This window comes from Pogoniulus pusillus, chromosome Z (genome assembly GCF_015220805.1).
Source record: "Pogoniulus pusillus isolate bPogPus1 chromosome Z, bPogPus1.pri, whole genome shotgun sequence".
In the NCBI taxonomy this organism is placed as follows: Eukaryota; Metazoa; Chordata; class Aves; order Piciformes; family Lybiidae; genus Pogoniulus; species Pogoniulus pusillus.
Genome location: NC_087309.1, coordinates 53,423,055 through 53,445,535, shown reverse-complemented (window position 1 = coordinate 53,445,535; position 22,481 = coordinate 53,423,055). Strand labels below are relative to the sequence as shown.

General features: G+C 43.4%; 1 protein-coding gene across 2 annotated transcripts in view; it reads left to right on the top strand.

Annotated features, from left to right (window-relative positions):
* PGM5 (phosphoglucomutase 5) overlaps positions 1-22,481 on the top strand; it is a 123,047-nt gene that overhangs the window by 79,303 nt on the left and 21,263 nt on the right. Inside the window, exons 10-11 of one of the 2 annotated variants that reach the window (XM_064176448.1) lie at positions 2,820-2,954; positions 13,712-15,317. In XM_064176448.1, the coding sequence (XP_064032518.1) occupies positions 2,820-2,954; positions 13,712-13,801 (225 nt within the window). In that variant the 3' untranslated portion in view covers positions 13,802-15,317. Of the gene's footprint in view, positions 1-2,819; positions 2,955-13,711; positions 15,318-22,481 lie in introns of those variants that run through there. The other variant, XM_064176447.1, reaches the window with a different exon arrangement.

Here is a 22,481-nt window from a genome sequence, read left to right as displayed (position 1 = left end):
CCTGTGGAGAGGGACCTGGGGATCCTGGTGGATAAGAAGTTATCCATGGCACAGCAATGTGCCGTTGTGGCCAAGAAGGCCAATGGGATCCTGGGGTGCATTAGGAAGAGTGTGTCCAGCAGATCAAGGGAAGTTCTCCTCCCCTTCTGCTCTGCCCTGGTGAGACCTCCTCTTGAATACTGCGTTCAGTTTTGGGCTCCCCAGTTTAAGAGGGACAGGGATCTGCTGGAAAGGGTCTGCAGAGGGCTACAAAGATGACTGGAGGACTGGAGGGCATGGCTTATGAGGAGAGGCTGAGAGACTTGGGGCTGTTTAGTCTGGAGAAGAGAAGACTTAGAGAGGATTTGATAAATGTTTATAAGTATCTGAGAGCTGGCCAGGAGTGGGGGGACAGGCTCTGCTCACTCCCTGTGATAGGACAAGGAACAATGAGTGTAAATTACAGCAAAAGAGGTTCTGTCTCAACACAAGGGGGAACTTCTTTACTGTAAGGGTCACAGAGCACTGGAACAGTCTCCCCAGAGAGGTTCTGAGGTCTCCTCCGGAGACTTTCAGTGCCTGTCTGGATGCATTCCTCTGTGCTGTGGCAGGGGGGTTGGACTCGATGATCTCCTTGTGTCCCTTTCAACCCCTAATATCCTGTGATCCTGTGATCCTGTGACAAACATGGGGTATGTGGAAAAGTATTCAAGTGGTCTGGCTGTGTCGTTGTGGGAATTACTGGGCCTTCCAGTAGCATGTGAAATGTCTGTTCAGTCTTTGGAGGAAGAAAATCACATGCTCTGTTGTTCACACTTTATGCAGATATGTTAGACTCTCTTCCTCTTAAAGCTGATTGACATTAATGTTCCCTATTTTGAGCTGCTGGTCTGATGTTTGACAACCATTCAAAACAAACTATACCCATAATTCCAAAACTCTTTCATTTATATATTTTTTTTTTGTCATGAAGTTAAAGAATAATGAGCCATGAGCAGGAGACAACCCCTTGCTCGCAGGATCAGATTGCAACAAACTACCTGTATAATTCTAGGCATCCAGGGTGAAATCATGATTTCATTGAAGTCAGTGGTGAAATTCCCATTAGCATTAATTGAACATCATTTGAAAGTTGGCTTAAGAGAAAATATCTGATAAATAGGTTCTAAAAATCAGTCTTTTGTATGTGAGCTATTTTTGTTTGTCACTGATGTTGTAAGTTTGATACTAATAGATAAATTTGTGTTGCTAAAATTAATGTAATGTACTAGCAGTTCAAAATGTTTCACAGCATCACAAAAATCAGAGCTGGAAATTAAGGCCATCTAATTCAACCCAGTTTCTCTATGGGGTATTTTCCCATTTGTGCTCTCCAGTGTTAATGAGCCTTCCCCAGGAAGGACATGGGCCTGTTGGAGCAGGTCTAGCAGAGGACCACAAATGCAATCAGAAGGCAGGAACACCTTTTCTAGGAAAAAAAGGTTGAGAATGTTGGTGTGGTTCAGTGTAAAGAAGAGAAGACTTGGAGGAGACTTTGTTGTGGCCTTTCAATACTTAAAAGGTCTTATAAGAAAGATAGAATCTTGAACAGGGTCTGGAGAAATAGGACAAAGAGTGATGTTTTAAAACTAGAAAAGGGTAGATTCAGTAGACGTAAGTAAGACACTTTTTCATGATGTGGGTGTGGCAACACTGGGACAGGTTACCCAGAGGTGGTGGATGCCCCATCCCAGGGAACGTTACAGGTCAAACTGGACAAGGCTCTGAGGAGAGAGGCAGTGGCCAAAATGGTTTACCTGAATTTATATCCTGACAGGACATAATTATTGATGTCTTGTTTGTTCTACACCAAGTTAATGGCCATTAATTAGTGTACTTGAAATTAATTAACACCTTACATTTCCCAAGTTGTACTACAGGCTTTTGTTGGAATTTCTGTGGTTGGATATCAATGTATGGTCTATGAGGTGTGGCAACTGAACTTGTCTTTGGTATTCACTACTGACTTCGGGTTTTTGATCCAGTGGTCTTGTAGTTGCTTCTTAGGCCACCAATCCTTTCTGTTCTAATAACTGTTTCTCAGGCCATTGATCCTGTGCTGGGTCACACAGAACAAGAACAAATCAGCTGAAGAAAACCAGCGCTAAGAGATCTTGGTATGAGAAGTGGGAGGGAATACACAAAATAATTTCTAGCCTTTAGAAGGGGGGAAAAAGTTGTCAGAAGTCACAGGGAAAGAAGACTTGCATCCAAATGACTGTTCTTTTTGCTTTTTATATTGAATAATTGGGGTGGGTTGGGAACTTTCCCTCCTCCCCACCCCCAATTGTAATTTACCAGACCAGCTTAGATGGCTTGGAAGTAAGATGAAGCTATATTTACAGCAAAGCAAAATTTACAAGCATATATACACAATGTATTTACAAGCATTTACAATTACATACAAATTAGAAATCATAAAAAAATTCAAACCCCCTCCTGGACAAAGAAGGTTGCCCAGGAGGAGTTCAAAGCTACCCTCTCTTTCTCCCCCTACTTTTCCAGGCAGGTAAACAAAAACAACCTTCAAAGCTTACATTGCTGTTTGTTAGTGGAGAGATTAGAGTGGATTGAAAAAGTGAATAGAGGCAGCGTCACAGAACTGAGTGGACAGATTATTTAGATTTTTGCTTTTTGTCCCTCTTAACCAGCCAATGAATGATACAGACTTCATCATCATTTTCTTCTTACAAACAATGATTTAATTTCTTTCAGTAAACTATTCCAATTAGCCTCAAACCAGCACAGTGATTTGTCAAGGTATTGCCCTCTTATGAATTATGCTGCTTCTTCTCCCATAGGGGCTGCGGATTATTTTTTCAGATGCTTCCAGACTCATCTTCAGAATGAGTGCTTCTAGCCATGTCAGAGCTACTCTCAGGATCTACGCAGAGAGTTATGAAAAGGATCCCAGCCAGCACAATAAGGAAACACAGGTAATGCAATGGCATTGCAGTAAGTCAGTAAGTAATGCGCTTTGTCTGTAACAGGAGTGCCTACAGATTTGCATCTGTAGTCAGGAGGAACACTCAGTGCTTTGACCCTTCTTTAGAATCATAGAATCAAGCAGTTTGGAAGAGACCTCCAAGATCATCCATACCAACCTAGCACCCAGCCCTAACCAGTCAACTTGACCATGGAACTAAGTGCCTCATCCAGTCTTCTCCTGAACACCTCCAGGGATGGCGACTCCACCACCTCCCTAGGCAGCCCATTCCAATGCCAATCACTCTCTCTGGCAAGAACTTCCTCCTAACATCCAGCCTGTACGTCCCCCGGCACAACTTGAGGCTGTGTCCCCTTGTTCTATTGCTGGTTGCCTGGGAGAAGAGACCAACCCCCACCTGGCTACAACCTCCCTTCAGGTAGTTGTAGACAGCAGTGAAGTCACCCCTGAGCCTACTCTTCTCCAGGCTAAACAGGCCCAGCTCCCTCAGCCTCTCCTCATAGGATTTGTGTTCCAGGCCCCTCACCAGCTTTATTGCCCTTCTCTGGGCACATTCCAGCACCTCAACATCTCTCTTGAATTGAGGGGCCCAGAACTGGACACAGGACTCAAGGTGTGGCCTGACCAGTGCTGAGTACAGGGGAAGAATAACCTCCCTCGTCCTACTGGCCACACTGTTCCTGATGCAGGCCAGGATGCCATTGGCTCTCTTGGCCACCTGGGCACACTGCTGGCTCATCTTCAGTCTACTGTCTATCAGTACCCCCAGGTCCCTTTCTTCCTGTCTGCTCTCCAGCCACTCAGTCCCCAGCCTGTAGTGCTGCTTGGGGTATGGATGATTTACTATGGATGATTTTCCTGATTGTCTAGCTGTACACATTTTGAGGCAGAACCAGCAGTTTTAGAACATGTTTATGTTCCCCCTATAAACTTAGTTTCTTGTGCTATTAAACAACTGTCTGTCCATTATAAAAGTGCTTCAGTTCTTGCAGAAACATTGCAGACTCCATTCCTGCAGATAGGATCTAGTTATTTCATTTGCTTTTTCTTAAAGCAACAGTTCACATCCTTGGTATCTTTGTGGATAGAAGACTCATAAAGTTCAGCCTACAGTGGTGTAAAGGACCATTTTTAGCAATTTTATCCAGCTAACAAGATCATAAATATATTTTGACCAAGAAAGAACATTGTTACAATTCCATTTGCACTTCCTACCGGGTTTACATGGCAAGGTTCTGGTAACAGGAAGGCTGTGTGGGTGACTTCTCTGAGGAGGCACCAGAAGCTACTCCTGTGTCAAACAGAGCCATTTGAAGCTGGCTTGTAGATAAGACCTACCACTGGCCAAATCTGAGAGTGTTAGTGATGTTGGTAGTCCCTCTGTGATAACATATTTTAGAAGGATAAAAACTGCTGTGAAACAGCATCAGTGAAAGAGAAGTGAAACTGTGTGGGAGAAACAGTTACGCAGACACCAAAGTCAGGAAGGAATGGAGGGGGAGTGATCAAGCAGCTTGGTGGGCACCTAACAGCCAGCCAAGGCCAATGCACCACAGCTGTGGTCATGTTTTCTACAGCAGAAATTATTTATCAGCTGCAATTAAGCTGTTTTATATATGTACTATGTAAGCAAGGCATAGATGAAATAAAAAGAAGTCATGGTAAAAGACAAACTAAGAGTTAACTTCACAGATTTTCAGTAGATTTACAGTAGGTAACATTGTGGCAGATGACACAAAAAATGCAGCCTAAACACCTTTTCTGTCTAATGAATCTCAGCAAAAAAAAAATATCAGAGAACAGCAGAGCACATACTTGGAGTATTCATGTGGTTAAGCTTTTGGCTAATTACAAATAACAATGTGACTTTCAAAATTAAATCTTTTTGCATCAATTGATTGTTTGTTTGTTTTTTTTTTTTTGTTACCAGTTATGTAATATGAGAAAAGCAGCACACTGCCAGAGTTTAGCTTGTGTACTTCCTAAAGTAGCCAACAATCAATGGCTATTGTGTGTAGCACTTTCTTTTTCTTTTTTTGAATGAGTGGAAAATAGCAAATGCTGTCAGTGAATTGCCAGAGACTAGAGGTTATTTTGCATGTATTTGCTCTGGACAGGTGCATAAAGTTCACTGTAAGAGCTGTTGACCTCACTAGCAGTACAGATTGTGTTGAGGGAGCAGAAAGAATGGGGCTGCTGCACAAAGTGACGTGAGCCAGACACCCAAAGCAGCTATAGCTCAGGCAGTGCCATCCTTGCCCTCCTTCCATGGTAGGGAAGAGAAATGAGCAGAACAAGGTTGAGTTTCATCTCTATTAGCACAATAAATTCTTTCTCTTGTTTCTCATTATGTAGTATTGCACAGTTCCCACCACTCTTCTTTCCTTGCTATACAATGCCAGCCACGTGGAGGGCATTAGGACATGCAGGGTCATCGATTGTATCTCATAGGCAGATGGTGGATTTGAAGGGAGTGCATACATTTGATTTCAAGAGATCTTAATGTTAGTACATGTGCTAGTTTGAAGCTAGCTATAATGTTTTGGTGAGAAGGATTAGATCACAGGCTATGAAAGAGAAACAATGGTGATGTCTACCTCACTCATAGGTTTGCTGAGAGGTATAAGAACAAGAATCCAAACATAGATAAGGCACTTCCTCTTGGGGCATTGCCTGAGCTGCACTTCTCTCTAGCCTCTCTGCCATGTCTCTGATTAATACACTTTGCTTCCTAACCCCCTGGCTGAACCTCCATTCTTCCTTGGGACTGGGGTAAGGTTGAGAGGGGTGGGAGAAGGTGTAAGGGTGGTTGGGAGCCCCTCGTGGAGACTCAGGTTTCTGGGAGGGGAGTTGTGTTTCAGTATTAGCTTTTACCTTGTATATTTTCGGTTTATAACTGTATATGCTATAAATACCTGCTTATATATTAACCTGAGCTGTAAATAATAAGCTTCATTCAATTTCCAGAGATGGCTGAGTCTAGTCTGAGTGATTTCCAAAGTGTGTGTGTGGGAGGGGGCAGGGAACACCCAAACCATCACAGTACAAAAAGAAATTTTTGCAGGATAACATTTGATAATCTTCAGTGGAATATATGGGAAAGAGTGAATAGCAAACTCCTTTTTTCAGAGAACATTACTGAGGAGGAGTGGCATAGTTTTTCTGATACTATAATTCCTTTATTTTTTAGTTTACTTTGAGATTCATACTGATGTGAGTGTCTAAAACAGCTGTGACAGGTTCAAAGTTTTATGTACTTTGTTTCCTCTTTAGTTTTGGTAATAGGGGCCTAGTCAACATCTTTGTAAGTGACCCATTTTGACCAGTCACATAGGCATCCAACTAGCAATTTCAGGAAGTTTAGTTCATTATAACAAATGACAGACTTCTACCTGAAGTCTTGGACTTCTGTGCATTGGCATATCTCTTCTTTTTTAAAGTTCATAGACTTACTAGCTGTGGTAAATTTAACACAGATGGAAAATCTAGAGATACCTTCAATGGGCATGAAGTACCAAAAGAAATTTATTGTAGGCTTGTTTATAGCTTCATTTTATAGATCTTGACCTAATGGTTATTATCTTATTGCCCTTTGTCTAACCATCTGGATATATTCTCTAACCATGACAAGATTCAAACAAGAGATTTCATATGTGGAGACCAAGAAAGGAATGACTCATTATGCAGAATTGTTTTTTAATTGCTTTGTATGTAAATCTGGTATGTAGTGAGTAATCTGGATTGTTCCAAGTATGAACTAATAAGCTCTCTTTACTGTCTGTTATTACTCACTATGTGAATTCCAAGAGCAATAAATAAATGTGGTCATATACCTGTGCAGTCTATATCAGGTAGTCTTTAAACAAGATGCATTGAAACACAAATACTGCCAAAAACTAGTGAAATACAGGCCAGCTAGGTACAGAAACATTAACAATTAGCAGCAGCCAAGCAAAGACTTTGGGTCAGGAGTTGCTCCTTTGTATTTTTGTCCAAAAAGGCAAGCCAATTAAAAGGAAAATCATGGGATAAAATGTGTCTTGGTCATCTGAGACTGAATTTCTGAAACTAATTCTGAATGGCAAGTACCATAGGAAGAAAACCAACCAGTTTTCAGGTGGATCTTGGTTGGTGCATGAAAATGATATATGACTGTATATATATATATATATATATATATATATATATGTGTGTGTGTGTGTGTGTGTATATGTAATGATTATAAGAATGCGTGCGTGTTGTGTTTCTTCAAGATCATGGAATTTAAATCAATAACCTAGAAATCCCTCTGTCCAGGATCATGTAATAGGGGTAAAATTAAGGTGTTCTATATTCTATATGATTCCATCAAGACACTCTTACAACTGCAAGTACAAATGGAGTTTGCTAGAGAATTACTGCCTCTGCTGACTTTTGAAGCATTGTGTCTTTTAGCATGGCTCTGATTGCATATTAAGCATACAGTAGGGTCCAGAGAAATGATAGAAAATTTAATCTTCACTATTAAAATTAGGATATTCTTTGCAGGTCCATGGAATATGGTAATTTAGCTTTGATTCTGTGCAAAGCTGTAGAGTGAACAAATTGTAATCTAGAAGTGGAAAGAAACACATGAAAAATATTTAATGTAGCAGCAATTATGAAATATTTCATAAGGAAGTGACTTCATTAAATGTAGCTGTCATTCACAGTCTTTGGATATACTAGAAAAAAAACAGTATGCTACAAATGTAGATGTTTCCATGCACCACTTGGTTTTACTCCTGTCTGTTTCATTGCTCATACCAAGAACAGCTGGCCTCATGACCTTTATTGTAATTTTATCTGAGTTAGCAGGCAGAGCATGCACAAAAGTAAAGAGGTCATTTTCCTTTTCCCTACATTGTGTCCTGCTTCATGATAATAAACTGAATACTACTTTATTGTTTATTCCACAATGAGCCAGGATCCATGTGGCCTAAGTCTTCCAGGATGGATGGCTGTAGCATAAACCTTTCCAAAGACTTCTGGATTTTGTGATACAAGACCCAAGCAGGAACACTGAGTTTGAGCTGTGTGTTGAGTATTCATGGCAGAAACTCTGCAGTAGGTGCAGCTGTGGTGCCAGATAGTGTGATCTTAACACTGAGTTTACTTTGTAGTTGTTCCAGTCCAATACTTGTGTCACTTTGCTGTTGCTCTGCAAGTGTGCTAGTACACATTACAGCCAAAGAAAAAGCTTGTTCTAATAGGTAAGGTCATCAAAACTTTTTTGGGGTAATCTGCCCCTTTCTTCTGCCTTTCTTTTTCTTTCACTTAGTTTCTATGATGCTGATTCTGCCCCTGTACTCTGCACTGGTTAGACCTCACCTTGAGTACTGTGTTCAGTTCTGGGCCCCCCAGTTTAGGAAGGACATTGAGGTGCTCAAGCGTGTCCAGAGAAGGACAGCCTCAAGCTACGTCAGGGGAAATTTAGGCTCGAGGTGAGGAGAAAGTTCTTCACTGAGAGAGTCATTGGACACTGGAATGGGCTGCCCGGGGAGGTGGTGGAGTTGCCGTCCCTGGAGCTGTTCAAGGCAAGATTGGGCGTGGCACTTGGTGCCATGGTCTAGCCTTGAGAATTGTGGTAAAGGGTTGGACTTGATGATCTGTGAGGTCTTTTCCAACCTTGGTGATACTGTGATACTGTGTGATTCTGTTGCCTAGGTTACAGAGGACTAAGAGCAGCTTAGACTCATAGAATCATAGAACCAGAGTCAGGGTTGGAAGGAACCACAAGGATCATCTACTTCCAACCCCCCTGCCATGGGCAGGGACACTCTACCCTAGATCAGCCTGGCCTTAAATACCTCCAGAGACAGGGCCTCAACCTCCTCCCTGGGCAACCCATTCCAGGCTCTCACCACTCTCATGCTCAACAACTTCCTCCTCACATCTAGCCTGATCCTATCCGTCTCCAGCCTCACTCCATTCCTCCTAGCCCTGTCACATCCTGATATCCTGAAAAGTCCTTCCACATCTTTTTTGTAGGCCCCCTTCAGATACTGAAAGGCCACAATAAGGTCACCTTGGAGCCTCCTCTTCTGCAGACTGAACAGCCCCGACTCCTTCAGTTTGTCCTCATAGGCAAGCTGCTCCAGCACTCTGATCATCCCAGTGGCCCTTCTCTGGACATGCTCCAGCACATTCACATCCTTCTTGTAATGGGGGCTCCAGAACTGGACACAGTACTCCTGGTGGGGTCTCACCAGAGCAAAGTAAAGGGGAAGAATCACCTCCCGTGCCCTGCTGGCCACACTTCCAGCTTGAACCAGTCATATAAAGCAAGGGAAAATGATGTGAGAGCAGGAAGAGGTAAAAAAGGAAGGAGTCACTTTTCAGTTTCTCTGTGTCTTCATTCTAGGACTGAAATCTGTCTCAGTTACCCTGACCTCTCTGACCAAGCATTTCTGTAATGTTTAAATGATAAAAAGAGAAGATCCATGTTAGGAAGAAGTGTTAGGAGAGAAAACTACTTCAACCCATGCTTGAAATGTCAAGGCTTATAATAATTTATACAATAACATTAATACCACCACCTAGCAATTACAACTTCTGTTGACTTCAAAGCATTCTCCAGAAGTTAAGTTGTAACCTTTAACCTTTCTTGGATGACTTTGTGCTGTACTAACCTACTTGCTTATCGCTTTAATTCTGAGGCATTAAACACTGTTCTAGGAAAGTTAGTTCTTCTGGAATGTGTAGTACTGTGTCAATTATGCTTAGAAATCTGTTGCAAGACCTGGATGCTTATTCTGAAATAATTGCTGTCTGAAGTGTCATTTTGATTATTATTAATTCAGGTGCCTAAATGCAGTCATGCAAGGTTTAGCCAACTGATGACAGATCTTATCCCCAGTAGCACGTACAGTTTATAACCCTGTGTTTCTAGTGTTCCACCCTCTACGTTCAATTGGCTATATGTAAAGCTGAGAGAGCCCAAAATTACATGAGTAGACGTGATGCTGAATGTGAAATGCAGGCCATTTCAGTAAGAGGAGACAGAGCAAAAATCTGGGAATTGTAAAAGTGCATTGTAGTTACCTAACGTTCACTGAAATGTTTGGATCCTCTTCGAGGGCATTACCATGCTCTGATTTTTTATCTTTTAAAAACATTTTTCCCAGATAAATTCTGCAGAATACTTCTCACTGATGAAAGGATGGGGCAGCTGGGTTTTGAGACTTGCATTGGACTGGGAACATTGAATTTGAGACCTTTGGAAAATGTCCGTGCCTAGGCTGTGTAAAACTCACCTACTTCTGGTTTTCCTCACCAAACTGAAATTCAGTTCAGGCTGAATTTTTGATTAAAGTTGGCAAGTTGTAGGGTAAATATCACAAATAGTAGGTTTTCTTGACATATAGATGGTGTTTGTCCACCTATTTTGAGAAAAGTATTTCCTAAAGCCAAACACATGCTGAGCTTTTAGTTGGCAGGCAGGTATATTTCAGCCCTGCCTGAGCCTTTGATAAACCAGATGCATTGGGCATATTTTATTTCAGGGCTGTACTAGAAGGGGCTTACTTCAGAACTTTAGAAGGGAATATTTTTTGCAAGGTCACACAAAGAGAAAGTGCTACATGAGTCGTGCAGGAATCACACACCTCTAGCAGTTCTGGTACAGGTTACTCCCAAGCAAACAGCTTTTGATCTTTATTTACCTTGTGTTAGGTATCTTCTTGTTGGATGTATTTGTTGGTATGAGTAATCATAGAATCATAGAATCAACCAGGTTGGAAGAGACCTCCAAGATCATCCAGTCCAACCTATCACCCAGCCCTAACCAATCAACTAGACCATGGCACTAAGTGCCTCAGCCAGGCTTTTCTTGAAGACCCCCAGGGACGGTACCTCCAACACCAGTTATTTTCTTTCAAGGGTATAACTTCTGTCTCTTATTGCTAAAATAAATTACTGATTTCTCAGTTCCATTAATTTTCAGTTTTTAAAATTAATGTGAAGGATAACGTGCCATATCTCCCAAGCAGTTTCCAAGAGATAAATGTTTCTAGTATAGAGTGACTGCAATTGACATTTTAAATTGACATCTCAATAGTAAATTTTTTTTTATTTCTTAAGCACAAATGACCACTTGAAATTTTTTTTTCCAGTATTAGATCTCTAAGATACAGAAGTATTTCTAGAACCTTATTAGCTATAAAGGGTTGCTGTCTAGGATTTACGTTTTACTACTGAAGTGTAAGCTATTGTAAAGATAAAGGACTTTTAAAAAGGCACTTACAGCTCTAGTCCCTTGTTACTCTGGTCTGCTATCGCCATTTAGAGCAAATGTACTTTTAGATGGAAGTGTGAGATGGCAGAACTGAAACAGGACTTTCTTTGCTGAGAAGCACAGTTTTAACGAACAGAATACTTACTAGTAATTGCGATGACTTTGCAAAGTAACAGCAGCTAAACAACTGTTTATGTAAATGAGTGTCTCACATAAAATTTTGCTCAAAGCATTGTGTAGAGTTTTGTTCTGGCTTGGGGTTTTGCTTTGTTTTGGTTTGTTTGTTTTGTTTTCTTCAGACTCCATTTGTAGTGTAAGGAAGCATTGTCAAATAAAGCTGCCCTGCGCTTTTCAGATTAAACAAAGAAGAGGTTTGACGTGAGAGTCTTGGAAAGACTTCTTAGATCTTTCAGTCCTCTGTCATTTCTTAATCTGTGTTGCTCAAGATAAGAAATTACATGCTCTAGACTTTTAAAATTGGCACGTTTTATTATTTATTCTTGCAGTATTTGCCCTCTGATGTGAATCTGTGCACCACATATTAATCTTCTCTAAGCATGTTTGACTTTAATGGACTTGTGTCCTGCTTCAGTGGTTATTCAAAAGATAGTTATCTACATATATGGAGCTTTCTGAACAATAACACATCAGACTGCTCACACTCGTGCATAACTATGTTTGATTGTAACCTCACTTGACACCAGTGGCAGTCATGGTGTTATTCCATGACTCTGTTTGCACAGATACTTTGTCTCCTTACTCTTTTGATTTAACCATCTGACTGTTTGTATAAATAAAGCAAACACTTCATACTGTCAGAAACCATTAGGTGGCTAAAACAGATTCAAAATACTGATTATATTAAGCTTATAAGAAAGATGTCTGTAAATTTAATATCTCCAGAATTGTTACTCTCTTTGGTTTGATTTTAAAACCTGCTAAGTGTAAAGCCAGAATGTGATTTATTTGAAAGAGTTGACAGGGGGAAATCTTTGAGGGCCAGAAAATTACCATACTGGTTTGGTGATCAAATATAGCGACTCTTTGAAAAGAAGATCTTCACACAGTACCACAGTATCACCAAGGTTGGAAGAGACCTCACAGATCATCAAGTCCAACCCTTTACCACAGAGCTCAAGGCTAGACCATGGCACCAAGTGCCACGTCCAACCTTGCTTTGAACAGCCCCAGGGACGATGACTCCACCACCTCCCCGGGCAGCCCATTCCAGTGTCCAATGACTCTCTCAGTGAAGAACTTTCTCCTCACCTCCAGCCTAAATTTCCCCTAGCACAGCCTGAGGCTGTGTCCTCTCGTTCTGGTGCTGGCCACCTGAGAGAAGAGGGCAACCTCCTCCTGGCCACAACCACCCCTCAGGTAGTTGAAGACAGCAATGAGGTCACCCCTGAGCCTCCTCCAGGCTAAACAATCCCAGCTCCCTCAGCCTCTCCTCGTAGGGCTGTGCTCAAGGCCTCTCACCAGCCTCGTCGCCCTTCTCTGGACACGCTCAAGCATCTCAATGTCCCTCCTAAACTGGGGGGCCCAGAACTGAACACAATACTCAAGGTGTGGTCTAACCAGTGCAGAGTCCAGGGGCAGAATGACCTCCCTGCTCCTGCTGACCACACCATTCCTGATGCAGGCCAGGATGCCACTGGCTCTCTTGGCCACCTGGGCACACTGCTGGCTCCTGTTCAGGCGGGTATCAATCAGTACCCCCAGATCCCTTTCTGTCTGGCTGCCCTCCAGCCACTCTGACCCCAGCCTGTATCTCTACATGGGGTTGTTGTGGCCAAAGTGCAGCACCCTGCACTTGGAGCTATTGAATGCCATCCCATTGGACTCTGCCCATCTGTGCAGGCGGTCAAGGTCTTGCTGCAGAGCCCTTCTGCCCTCCAACCCAGCCACATCTGCCCCCATCTCTGCCGGTTTCCCATTGCCTATAACGTAGTTAACTGAGAGATGCATTTAAAATGTTGCATTGTTACTTGATATTTATTTGGTATTATTTTAGTTGTTACCTGCACTCACCCATCTGGGCAGTTTCATACTGAAACTTGAGACCTTGTGCTACTTCTGGTTGAATTTACCCTATGCAATTCAGTTATTACTCAAGACTTTGTGATTTCTGTTAAGGTGATAGTTACCCTAAGCTATACAGATTGCATAGAGGAAGACACTCTTGTCTATGTGGCTTCTATTCTTCTGAACTGAAAAAAAAATCATTCTAATTTTCTGACTTCTACATTGTTTTGTACAACAAATTTCACCAGATCTCCGCACTTCCTGTTACATAGAGACATTATCAGTGCAGTATATTTACTGGTTTCTCTTTTCTACGTTGTTTATGCACATTTAGTGTAACATTTCACTAAATATATGCTCTCAGCTTGATACTTCATTATACTATATACATAGAGAGAGAGAGACTGTAACTATTTCAGAGTTTTCTATTATTATTGGATAATTGACATGTGTTTCTTTCTCTTCAGGCTGTGCTGAGTCCTCTTATAGCAATAGCACTGAAAATATCTCAGATTCATGAGAGGACAGGGCGAAAGGGACCCACAGTCATCACCTGAAGCCGCAGAAGATCGTTAAACCAGGGCCAAAAGAGGAACGGCAAGGAAGAGACGGGACCTTGCTGAAACGTGTTATTCATTTGTGCCTTGTATGATTTAAAAAGTTTTCTTGGGGATAGAGGTAGGGTGGGAAGAAAAAAAAATCAATATCATGCCGAGCATATTCATTTGCATTGATCTCCAAATACAGTAGTGTACTGACTTCTTTGTTTTACCTGCAATATGTTAATTTCAAGTAACAGTATAACTAAAGAAAGAGCCCTTCCGTCAAATGTTGGCAGCAGTGAGACTGAAAGGAAAACTGCTTGGTTTGGAATGCTTTGGTAGAAGTTGGGGAAATTTCAGTTAGAGAGAGAGAGGGAGGAGTTGCAAAGCAAAGACCTGCCTGTGGAATATTGTTTGGGATCTGTGTCACGCTCTTGTTGATTTATGGAGACATATGCTGAGCACGTCTGAAGCATAAGGGCTGTGTGCTAGGCTTTGCAAAGGGTGTTCTTTCCTCACCTGACACACTCCTCCTCTCCTGTCTGTCCCATTGCTTGCACATGCACATTCACAGCAGTGTTGTACACACTTGCACATGCTCCCAAAGAAGAGGTTAAGCCACTTTTTTTGGTAACCTCTGATTTTAAAGCATATCAATGTGACTTGTGCCTTTAGAGTTTCCTGATTTTTTGACTGTTTGTTGGTTTGTTTTTTTTCTTTCTCCAAAGAAAGGCAGTTGTGCTATAGAAGCTGATTGTGTCCTTCCAGAAATATGCTGGGTGTGGAATCTGGCTATCATTAGCAACCTTCCTTGTGTCAGCAGATGACATTGGTGCTTACTTTGTTTCATAGTTAATCTCTGCAAGTTCAGCAGTATTTTGCAAAGAGGTTATTATGGAAGTTTTTTAAGTCTTTGGAATACTTGTGCTTCACTTTACCACAAGGCATAGGTGAAGTGTGTAGTAAAGAAGAAATGAAAACAAATGCTAATGAATCAAATACAATTTTCTGAGTCACCAACTGGATGCAGTTTCTGCTAGATTCTTCATAGCAGTGGATCATGGAGTAAACATTTGGGAAGTACAAAGGGAGAAGAGAACCCCCCCGGCATAAATCTGAGAAGGATACTGGGGATATGGACATCAGCATATTTCTGCTTGTGAAATGATAACTGCAGTTCTAACTACAATACTGTGGTCTGAAGAAGAACACAAACATATTATGCATGTGACTTGTTTGAAAGATTTGCTTCCTTGGGAACAGTGTGGTCACTTCTATCATGTGTCAAGGTGGTTTTGTGCAACTTTCCTCTTTGCGGTGTGTTTCATTTCCTTGTGGTTGTCAAATTTCAGTATGGTTTATATAATACTCCAACAAAAGAAATTGGTCTGATTTTTTTCAACATTTTAGTCAAAAAATTGCTATGGCACTTGGTACACAATAAAGAGTAATGCTGTATTTGTGTCTTAATATGTGTCTGGGTAAGACAGACTGCACTTTCAAGTATCCTAATAAAACCACCTTTAATACAGTTACATTATCTACTTAATGGACTCTATGCAGATCAGATGCTAATGTTCTCACATAATGTACTTCCTTATTGTTAGGTAGAATCATAGAATCAACCAGTGTGGAAGACACCTCCAAGATCATCCAGTCCAACCTAGCACCCAGCCCTAACCAGTCAACTAGACCATGGCACTAAGTGCCTCATCCAGTCTTGTCTTGGACACTCCCAGGGACGGTGACTCCACCACCTCCCTGGGCAGCCCATTCCAATGCCAATCACTCTCTCTGCCAACAACTTCCTCCTAACATCCAGCCTGTACTTCCCCCAGCACAATTTGAGACTGTGTCCCCTTGTTCTGTTGCTGGTTGCCTGGGAGAAGAGACCAACCCCCACCTGCTACAACCTCCCTTCAGGTAGTTGTCGACAGCAATGAGATCAGCCCTGAGCCTCCTCTTCTCCAGGCTAAACAACCCCAGCTCCCTCAGCCTCTCCTCATAGGGTTTGTGCTCCAGGCCCTTCATCAGCTTTGTCGCCCTTCTCTGGACACCTTCCAGCACCTCAACATCTCTCTTGAATTGAGGAGCCCAGAACTGGACACAGGACTCAAGGTGTGGTCTGACCAGCGCTGAGTACAGGGGCAGAATAACCTCCCTTGTCCTACTGGCCACACTGTTCCTGATGCAGGCCAGGATGCCATTGGCTCTCTTGGCCACCTGGGCACACTGCTGCCTCATCTTCAGCCTACTATCTACCAGTACCCCCAGCTGCCTTTCTTCCTGGCTGCTTTCCAGCCACTCTGTCCCCAGCCTGTAGTGCTGCTTGGGGTTGTTGTGGCCAAAGTGCAGAACCCTGCACTTGGTGTTGTTAAATCTCATCCCAAGTACTCCGTTAACTAAAAGATAATGTTAAGCCTTTAATTCTTTCTTATAAAGATTTTTTTTTTGAGAGAGAGCCGTGGTGTTCTGACACAGTTTGAACATCTGCTGTTGAACTTAAGAATAGTCACCTTTACAAGACCCTTGTTTATCTGATCTTTCATTTTTCCTGTAGATGAGGCTCCCCTACACGCAGAGCAGTAAACTCTTAAGTAATGGCTCACACGTGTCCAAGTGTAGACCCTGGGTTATGACACTTAGTTCAAATTACCAGGCTGCATGAAAGAAAGTTCTGAAAGGCATTCCAAGAACTTCTAAAATCTCCTATGCATTTTCTGGCAGGAAAGTAGTTTTTGAACACATGGTGAACTAGGTAGTTATAATACTATGTATTTTATTTGCCAGGCTTCAGGAACTAAGACTTGCACTTTGAAAAGTAAGATACACAGAAGCCAGGTGTCATTTGTGATGCAGTGTGAGGACTCATGAGGAAAAAATCAGGACTGCAAAGAAGCATACTCATGCTTTTATCAGAAAGTCACTAGAGCAGTAGCTGCAGTAGATGGCAGTCTTCTTTCCTGAAGGCACTTGATGTGAACAAAGGATGTACTTTTAAATCTCAGTGTTCACTTTGTCCTAGGCTTCAGAAAAAAACACTTCTCTCTCTGTACTGAAGTGAAGAAAAAGGGTGTTAGAGTGTGGTTTTGGAAACTTGTCAAACAGCAGACTTCCAGAACTTTCCTAACTCCAAATCTATTTACCATCCCTTTTTTATGATCACTGGTAATATTGATCACAGAATGTTGGGGATTGGAAGGGACCTTCAGAGACCAGTGAGTCCAACACCCTGGCCAAAGCAGCATCACCTAGGGCAGACTGCACAGGAATGCTTCCAGGCATATTTTTAATGTCTTCAGAGAAGGAGACTACAACCTCTCTGGTCAGCCTTTTTGAGTGTTCTGTCACTCTCACCATCTTCTTGTGCTGAGGTGGAACCTTCTGTGGTTGTACCCATTGTTCCTTGTTCTCTCACTGGACACCACCAAAAAGAGCATCACCTTCATCTTAACTCCCACCTGTCCGATATTTACAGATATTTACAGATCCCTGTAGAAGTCCTGCAATCATCCTTGTAGTTCTCTGTTGGGCTCTTCAGCAGATCCCTGGCCAGTTACCAATCTGTCTCTCAGTCCAATCCACTATTCTTGAGTTTACGTACAAGGATGTTAGGACAGACAGCAGACAGCCTTGCTGTAAAGTCAGGATAGATGATGCTTAGAATCATAGAATCATAGAATCAACCAGGTTGGAAGAGACCTCAAAGATCATCCAGTCCAACCTATCACCCAGCCCTAGCCAGTCAACTAGACCATGGCACTGAGTGCCTCATCCAGTCTTTTCTTGAAGACCCCCAGGGACGGTGCCTCCACCACCTCCCTGGGCAGCCCATTCCAATGGGAAATCACTCTCTCTGTGAAAAACTTCTTCCTAACATCCAGCCTATACCTACCCTGGCACAACTTGAGACTGTGTCCCCTTGTTCTATTGCTGGTTACCTGGGAGAAGAGGCCAACCCCCACCTGGCTACAATGTCCCTTCAGGTAGTTGTAGACAGTAATAAGATCACCCCTGAGCCTCCTCTTCTCCAGGCTAAACAGGCCCAGTTCTCTCAACCTCTCCTCATAGGATTTGTGCTCCAGGCCCCTCACCAGCTTCGTTGCCCTTCTCTGGACATGTTCCAGTACCTCAACATCTTTCTTGAATTGAGGGGCCCAGAACTGGACACAGTACTCAAGGTGTGGCCTGACCAGTGCTGAGTACAGGGGAAGAATAACCTCCCTTGTCCTACTGGCCACACTGTTCCTGATGCAGGCCAGGATGCCATTGGCTCTCTTGGCCACCTGGGCACACTGCTGGCTCATCTTCAGCTTACTATCTATCAGTACCCCCAGGTCCCTTTCCTCCTGGCTGCTCTCCAGCCACTCAGTCCCCAGCCTATAGCGCTGCTTGGGGTTATTGTGGCCAAAGTGCAGAACCCTGCACTTGGCCTTGTTAAATCTCATCTCATTGGCCTCTGCCCACCCATCCAGCCTGTCCAGGTCCCTCTGCAGGGCTCTCCTACCTTCCAACAGATCAACACCTGCTCCTAGCTTGGTGTCATCTGCAAACTTACTGATGCTGGACTCAATGCCCTCGTCCAGATCATCAATAAAGATATTGAACAGGACTGGGCCCAGCACTGATCCTTGGGGAACACCACTTGTGACTGGCTGCCAACTGGACGTGGCACCATTCACCACCACTCTCTGAGCTCTGCCATCCAGCCAGTTCTTGATCCAGCACAGAGTGAATCTGTCCAAACCATGAGCTGCCAGCTTGGCTAGGAGCTTCTTGTGGCAGACAGTGTCAAAGGCTTTGCTGAAGTCCAAGTAGACTACATCCACAGCCTTCCCCACATTCACCAGGCGGGTAACCTGATCATAAAAGGAGATCAGGTTGGTGAGGCAGGACCTGCCCTTCCTAAACCCATGCTGGCTGGGCCTGATCCCTTGGCTATCCTGTAGGTGCTTTGTGATGGCACCCAAGATGACCTGTTCCATGACTTTGCCTGGCACTGAGGTCAGGCTCACAGGTCTGTAGTTTTCTGGCTCCTCCTTACGACCCTTCTTGTGTATGGGAATCACATTGGCCAGCTTCCAGTCTTCAGGGACCTCTCCAGTGAGCCAGGACTGCTGATAAATGATGGAGAGTGGCTTGGCCAGCTCAGCTGCCAGCTCTCTCAGCACCCTAGGGTGGATCCCATCCGGTCCCATGGACTTGTGAGGATCCAAGTGACTTAGCAGATCCCTTACTGCTTCCTCATGGATTAGAGGGGGACTGTACTGGTCCCTGACTCCATCCACCACTTCAGGAGTCCAGCTGTCCTGGAGACAACCTGTCCCACTAGTGAAGATTGAGGCAAAGAAGGTGTTAAGCACCTCTGCCTTTTCCTCATCCTTTGTCACTCTATTCCCCTCTCTATCTAACAAGGACTGGAGGTTGTCCTTGGCCCTTCTCTTGCTATTCATATATTTAAAGAAACACTTTTTATTTTCCTTGGCAGCTGTGGCCAGCCTGAGCTCCAAGTGGGCTTTTGCCTCTCTAATTTTTCCTCTACAAGACCTAGCAACCTCCTTGAACTTCTCCTGGGACACCTCCCCTCTTTTCCAAAGGTGATACACTCTCTTTTTAATCTTTAATTCCTTCAGCAGCTCCCTGCCCATCCAGCCTGGCTGCCTCCCTCGTCGGCTCATCTTCCGGCTCAGTGGCACTGCCTGCTCCTGTGCCTTCAGGAGTTCTTTCTTGAAGCAGGTCCAACCTTCCTGGACCCCTTTGTTTCTAAGGGCTATTTCCCAAGGAACTTTCTGAATTAGTTCCTTAAATAGGCTGAAGTCTGCCCTTCGGAAGTCCAGTGTGGAGGTTCTGTTGATGCCCCTCCTGGTTTCTCCACGTATTGAAAACTCTATAATTTCATGGTCACTGGACCCCAGGCAGCCTCCAACCACCACATCCCCTACCAGCCCCTCTCTATTTGTGAGCAGCAGGTCAAGCAGGGCTGCCCCCCTGGTAGGCTCACGTAACAGCTGGGATAGGAAGTTGTCTTCCACACATTGCAGAAACCTTCTAGACTGCTTCTTCTCTGCAGTGTTTAAGTCCCAGCAGATGTCTGGTAGGTTAAAGTCGCCCACCAGAACAAGGGCAGGTGATCTTGAGGCAGCCTCCAGTTGCTTAAAGAGTAATAAATCAACCTCTTCTTCCTGGTTGGGTGGTCTGTAACAGACTCCAACCAGGATATCAGCCTTGTTGGCCTTCGCCTTAAGTCTCACCCATAATGACTCAACTTGATCATCCCTGATTTCTACCTCCATGACATCCAGAGCATCCCTAATATACAGAGCCACTCCCCCGCCCTTTCTCCCTTGCCTGTCTCTCCTGAAGAGTCTGTAGCCATTGATTACAGCACACCAATCATGTGAGCCATCCCACCATGTTTCAGTGATGGCGACAATATCATAGTTTCCCTCCAGCACCAGAGCTTCCAGCTCCTCTTGTTTGTTACCCATACTGCGTGCATTAGTGTACATGCACTTCAGCTGGGCTGCTGCTTTTACTCCTAGCTCTAGCCTACCTTCCTCAATTCCCTTTGATTTATCTCTGGTGCTGTCATGTTTAACCCCCTCCCCCTTCCATTCTAGTTTAAAGCCCTCTCAACAAGCCCAGCCAGCTCATGTGCCAGGGTCCTTCTCCCCTTCTGTGATAGTTGTGTCCCATCTGCTGATTGCAGACCTGTGGCAAGATGAAGTTCCCCAATATCAAAGAATCCAAAGTTATGTTGGATGCACCAACCTCTGAGCCACTTGTTCATCAAATATGCTTTCCTATTCTTCTCTGTATTCCAGTCTGTGACTAAGGGTATAGATGAAAAGATTACCTGTGCCCCTGCTCCCTCAACTGCTTTCCCCAGTGTCTTAAAGTCCCTTTTGATAGCTTTTAGCCCTCTGTTATTAATCTCATCATTCCCTGCCTGGATACTGTTCTCCCTTCATCTTTGCATTTGATCATACTTTTGCAGAAGGCTGTCAGATTAGTCATGCAAGATTTTCTCTTAGTGGGTCTATAATGGCTACTCTTGATAACCCTCTTTTCTTTTGTGTGGTTAGAGATGGCTCTGTCGCCTTCCTGGGGATGAAGATGAGGCTGACTGGCCTGTAGTTTCCCAGGTCGTCTTGTCTTTTTTGAAGACTGGAGTGACATTGGCCCTCTTCCAATCCTCAAACACCTCCTGTGTTCCCCATGGCATTTCAAAAATGGAGAGTGGTACAACATCATCCATCTCCCTCAGCACTCATGATGCACTCCATCAGGGTCCATGGATCTCTGCATTTTTTTATTCCATCCAAGCAATCTCTAACCCAATCCACACTAACCAGTGGAGAATCTTCCTCTCTTCATTTTTGTTTTTACTTCCAGTGTTAAAGATTCCTGAGGGCTGGTCTTAGCAGTAAAGACAGAGGTAAAGAAGATACTTAATAATATTGCTATCTTTTCATTGTCTCTGTCATCTCATTTAACAATGGAGCCACTTTTCCCCCTTCTTCCTTTTACTGTTGATGTATTGTTATCCTTTAGCCAGGTTTAGTTCCAAGGGGGTATACATTTTGTTCCCAGGAGTACACATTTATCTTGAGCTAGGAGGAGGTGGTGTTTGATTATTAACCATCTCTCTTGGACCCTCATACCGTCTAAAGCCTTAACCCATGGGACACTTATAAGTACTTATTTGAATAGGACAAAGTTACTCTCTTAAAGTCTTGACATTTTATCATTTACTCTGCTTATTTCCCTAAAAATACTGAACTCATTTCATTGTCCCTTCAGCCTAGGTTGCCTCCTACCTTCCTTGACTAGACCTTTTACTAATTCCTCTCCTTAAACACCTTTCCTCATTAGTTCTTCAATGACCTGCACCATAAAGTTGTCATCAGTGCACTACAAGACTTTTTTGGGCTATGTCTGGCTGTGCAAGGTTTTCCAACTGATGTCAGGGTGGTGGTTGAAGTCACCTATGAACACTAGGGTATGTGATCCCAAGGCTACTTGCAGCTGCCTATAAAGGGCCTCATCAACAACTTCCTCTTGGTTTGGTAGTCTGCAGTAGACACCCACAACAGTGTCACCCATGTTTGCTTGTTTTTTAACTCTTACCCATAAGATTTCAACACATTCTTCACCCCACCCTGGGTTAAGCACAATGCATTCCAGCTGCTTACTCACATAGCAAATCCACTGCCTCATATTGCCAGTCTGTGCTTCCTAAAAAATGCCTAGTCATCCCTAGCACCATTCCAGTCATGGGTGCTATCCCACCATGTCTCTGTAATTGTGATGGGATTGTTGTCTTTCATCTGCACCCAGATGTCTAGTTCATCCTGTTTATTCCCTGTACTTCTCCCATTGGTATAGAAACACTTCAGAGATGTAATGGAGTAAGAAGGTGACCTTGGAGGAGAGTAAGAGGAACCACTATGGTCATAGCTGCTAGCATTATGATTGGTCTGGTCTATTTACCTATTGGCTCCAATGGCACACACTGATGTGTTGGCGCCTGCCCCCTAAAAGCTTCAGTTTAAAGACCTCCAAATTAAGTCAGCTAGCCTACTCCCAAGGATTCCCAAAGGGTGATAAATTCTAACAACCCTTATTTTCTACCAGTTAATTGCTTTTTTCTGAAAGAAGATGAATAAAACTTGCTAAGGGTGAAATGCAGTGT